The sequence below is a fragment of the Quercus lobata genome, chromosome 3, assembly GCF_001633185.2.
Source record: "Quercus lobata isolate SW786 chromosome 3, ValleyOak3.0 Primary Assembly, whole genome shotgun sequence".
NCBI lineage: Eukaryota > Viridiplantae > Streptophyta > Magnoliopsida > Fagales > Fagaceae > Quercus > Quercus lobata.
The window spans coordinates 36,873,598-36,877,587 of NC_044906.1; the positions used below are offsets into that span (position 1 = coordinate 36,873,598).

Below are 3,990 nucleotides of genomic sequence, written 5' to 3' on the forward strand. Positions count from 1 at the left end.
AAGAATGAATAATGAGAGAGGATCTCTCTCTCTCTCTCTCTCTCTCTCTCTCTCTCTCTCTCTCTCTCTCTCTCTCTCCAAGTTTCTCTTCGTATTTTTGTGATCTTCTTCTTTCTTACAAAATTATGATTATAAATAGGGTTTAATACATGTCAGGTTTAGGCTTGAGGTGGCCACAAAAGTTGCCATGGAAGCAAATATCGAAATTTCCATTATAGGGTCTTGGTTGACCTAGTATCTAAAGAGACTCTACCGAGAGTTTCTATTTCATCTTGCATGACTAAGCTTTGATCCTCACTCAACTGAGGTCTTTGTTTTTGTACAATGAATTATTGCTTTAACCTTTAACTTTGTTAGGAGATCAAAATTTGACTCCCTACAACCATTCTAAAAACAGGCCTGCATGGCGTGATGTTGAATGCTATAAAAGATTTAAGTATGTTTTCCTCATCATCAATCGGTTTTGAGGTGGAATGACACAGTTCACGGTCCGACAAATGGTATCAGAGCCAAGGTCATGGGTTCGAGTTACGGAAGTGTCATTGTGAGGGAGGGATTGTTGGGGGACCATAATTTGACTCCCTACAACCGCTCTAAAAATGGGCCCACGTGGTATGATGTCGAATGCCATAAAAGATTTGAGTATGTCTTCCTCATCACCAATTGGTTTTGAGGTGAAATGACACAACACACGGTCCAACAAACTTCATTATTAATATTACATTTCAATTTTAAAACCAACTAATACAATCAAAGTTATCATGGAATTAGTCAACACTAAATCCTAACAAACAAGAAGACTTTCACATTTTAGAGTTAAAATAAGGTTTAAATAAAAGTGAAGATTTAGCTTGAGGTGGCTACAAGCATATCCTTGGAAGGAAAAACTCCGAATTCACATAATAAGATCTCGTTCGATGGAGAGTCTACCTAGACTTCCTGTTTCAATCATCATTGTTGCACGATCGAGCTCCGGATTGAACTCAATCAAGGTTTTAAATCTTGCACAATAATAATAAACAAATAATAAAAAACAAAACCTTCAGCCTTAAGCTCTCAATATACCCGTAGTTACTGCAAATAACAAAACTCAAAATACAAATAAATTTATTTGTATTTTATCAAAACACTCAAAATCCTCTTAACAATCTTTGCAGGAATTCACGAACCATGTTAACCTTGTGTACAAGCCACATCATCCGTACAATTACCAACCCTTGCTATCATGTACAATTATTTCATCGGTAACGATTAAACTAATAAAACAAAAGGCCAATCATGAAATTTGGAAACACACAAGACCTTCTCCTTTGACGTTGCGTGCCATGAATGGGGGCCACACCGCAATTGTAATGTGGAGTGTGATCGAGATCTTCACGAGGGACCACTCAGAAATCTTCTATTTAAAGGCAATAGCCCCAAGTGTTTTCTACAGCAAAAAAAAAAAAAAAAAAAAAAAAAAAAAAAAAAATTTGTAAAGCTAGTTGGTTTTGGAAAATCATCTCCCAAAAAAAAAAAAAAATGTCTCTGGTTGGTAAGGTGGAGGCTGATGTTGAAATTAAGGCTCCCGCTGAAAACTTTCACGAGCTCTTCAGTTGCAGGCCACACCACATATCCAATGTGTCCCCTGGAAAAATACAGGGCTGTGCTTTACATGAAGGTGATTGGGGCAAAGAGGGCTCTGTCATCTTCTGGGATTACGTCCATGGTAAAGCGATTCCAGATCATATACTATATGTATATATGACTATGTATTATTATGTGTTTAATTGCTTGATCAAGCTACATACTCAATATACTCGTAATATAGTCTAACTTTCGATGAATCACTAATGCTTCCTGCTTGACTGAACATGACAGTAGATGATGAAACAAAATATTAATGATTACAGTTGAGTTAATGGAATGAATTAATTCTCAATATAAGTAGTGTGTGCCCTATCTTCTATCTAATGGGAAAAGAGAGATGGGTAAGCACCATAGATAATAACATAGGATTTAGAATTAGACTGCATGTTGATTTATATTTTTGTAAGGAAAAATCTATCTAAGAAAAACTACTACTTTTTCTTTAGTTTGGATAAATTTAAAAATAAAAAAGAATTAGAGAAAAATATTTTCTCTTCCTTCCACGGATGGAGCTAATTTTAGAAGTTTTATTTTATAAAATTACATTTTGTTTCCCTTAAACAATATCATTAATTCTTTTAAACATAATACTATACTCACATACTTTTTTACAACATTTTTTACCAACAGTTTTGGTAACAAATTCTTATTTGTTTGCATAATGGGCTTACCACTCACAACATTTTATTTATTTATTAGTAGCTGCTTATCATATCAATAATTTATAATTAAAAAAAAACTTTTAATCTAGTATTTTCATCATTTTAGTAACCATAAAAAAAATTTATAGATCTAACATCTAAAACAAAACATACAAACCCAAAAAAAAACCTCAACAACAAAAAGTACCAATAGTAAAACTAAAAAAAATTAAGCTCAATTAACCAATTTTATCTAAAATAAACAATCCTGCCCTTTAAAAAATTATAAATAAAAATAATTTTGTTCTTACCCACAATAAAAAACAATAAATAAAAAAAAATCTCAACAGCTAAGCAAAAGTAAAGTTAGAGGTTAAAACCACTGCACACAGCCAATGATAAACCACCTCCCCTAACTCAAAATTCTAACTCCGTCTTTGCTTTCTTCCTTGGCTAGTTTGGTACTTGACTATTTGGTACTGTTAAAGAATCACTCTTTTTTCAGGACATAAATTACTAACAAATACCAAAATTACCAATATATGAGTAAAGAATGATGTATATACTTCAAAGTTCTAATACCATAAATTAAAAAATAAATCATATATACACATCCTTTAACTACTAAATAAATGGCCTTTAGCATCAAAAAGAAAAAAAAAATTAATGTTTCCTTTAAAAAAATGACTAATTAAATGAAAATGAAACTTTGAAACTTTTTAAATCATGCATATTATTATTATTAAATCTTGTGCATATATAATTTTCTTTTCTTTTTGCTCTCATAATGCGATGCAGTTTTTTTTTTTTTTAAAAAAAAAAACGTAGAATGTGCAAGTCTCATGATGTCATGTTCAAAAATATACATCCATTTAAAATCCCACCTACCCGAACCTCCTCATTCTACTTTTTAAAAAATATTTTCTTACACTAGGTATCATTACTTTTCGTTTCCTTCGCAATAGCCAGATGTTAACATCTTTAATTGACTCTGCTAATTTGAAACTACAGATGGGAAAGCTAAAGTTGCTAAGCAGATAATCGAAGCAATAGATGAAAAAAACAACTCGATCACTTTCAAAGTTATTGAAGGAGATTTGCTTCAGGAGTTCAAGAGTCTCAAAGCCACTGTTAAAGCTACTCCAAAGGGTGAGGGAAGCTTGGTGCATTGGACTATGGAATATGAAAAGCTGAACGAGAGTATTCCAGAACCAAATTCGCTGCTTCAGTTTGTACTTGATCTGAGCAAAGACCTTGATTCGCACCTTACCCAGGCATAGACCAAAAAAAAAGGCTATGTTGTATCATATTATTGTGTATGGCAATAAGAGAATGAGTCTTAGTATGACTCTTCTCTCCTATAATATTATGAATCATGAATGTAATTTTAATCTTGTGTGGCCTTACTGAAGCCATTTGATGCAGTAATAATTGCGAGGCTTTGTATTAGTTAAAAGAGTGAAAGTGGGTGGTTGTTTTCTCCAGATACATACATGCATATATACAGGGATGGTCCAACATAATTTGGGGCTTAAGGCGAAAAATTTATGCGGGGCCTTTAATATATAAATATTAATTAAACAAAATTATTTAATACTAATCAAATTAAAGTTAATTTGATACATTAAATACATAAATAATACCAACTAGACCAATGTTAATTTCATATAGATAATTGAATATCATACTTTATTTTGGATATAAGACGATGCATAGTTAA

At 32.2% G+C, this 3,990-nt stretch overlaps 1 protein-coding gene across 1 annotated transcript; it reads left to right on the forward strand.

Annotated features, from left to right (window-relative positions):
- The first annotated feature begins 1,469 nt into the window (after nucleotides 1-1,469).
- Nucleotides 1,470-3,728, forward strand: LOC115981615 (MLP-like protein 31). Its single transcript, XM_031103891.1, has 2 exons — nucleotides 1,470-1,708; nucleotides 3,282-3,728. Exons 1-2 carry the CDS (start codon nucleotides 1,522-1,524, stop codon nucleotides 3,548-3,550), a joined length of 456 nt encoding a protein of 151 aa, XP_030959751.1. The 5' UTR covers nucleotides 1,470-1,521; the 3' UTR covers nucleotides 3,551-3,728.
- Nucleotides 3,729-3,990: the final 262 nt, after the last annotated feature.

Excerpts from the sequence above, each read along its gene's own strand:
- LOC115981615 (XM_031103891.1), top strand. The coding sequence starts at position 1,522 with ATGTCTCTGGTTGGTAAGGTGGAGGCTGATGTTGAAATTAAGGCTCCC. Across the intron at positions 1,709-3,281 it reads CTTCTGGGATTACGTCCATG|ATGGGAAAGCTAAAGTTGCT; the intron begins GTAAAGCGATTC and ends TTGAAACTACAG.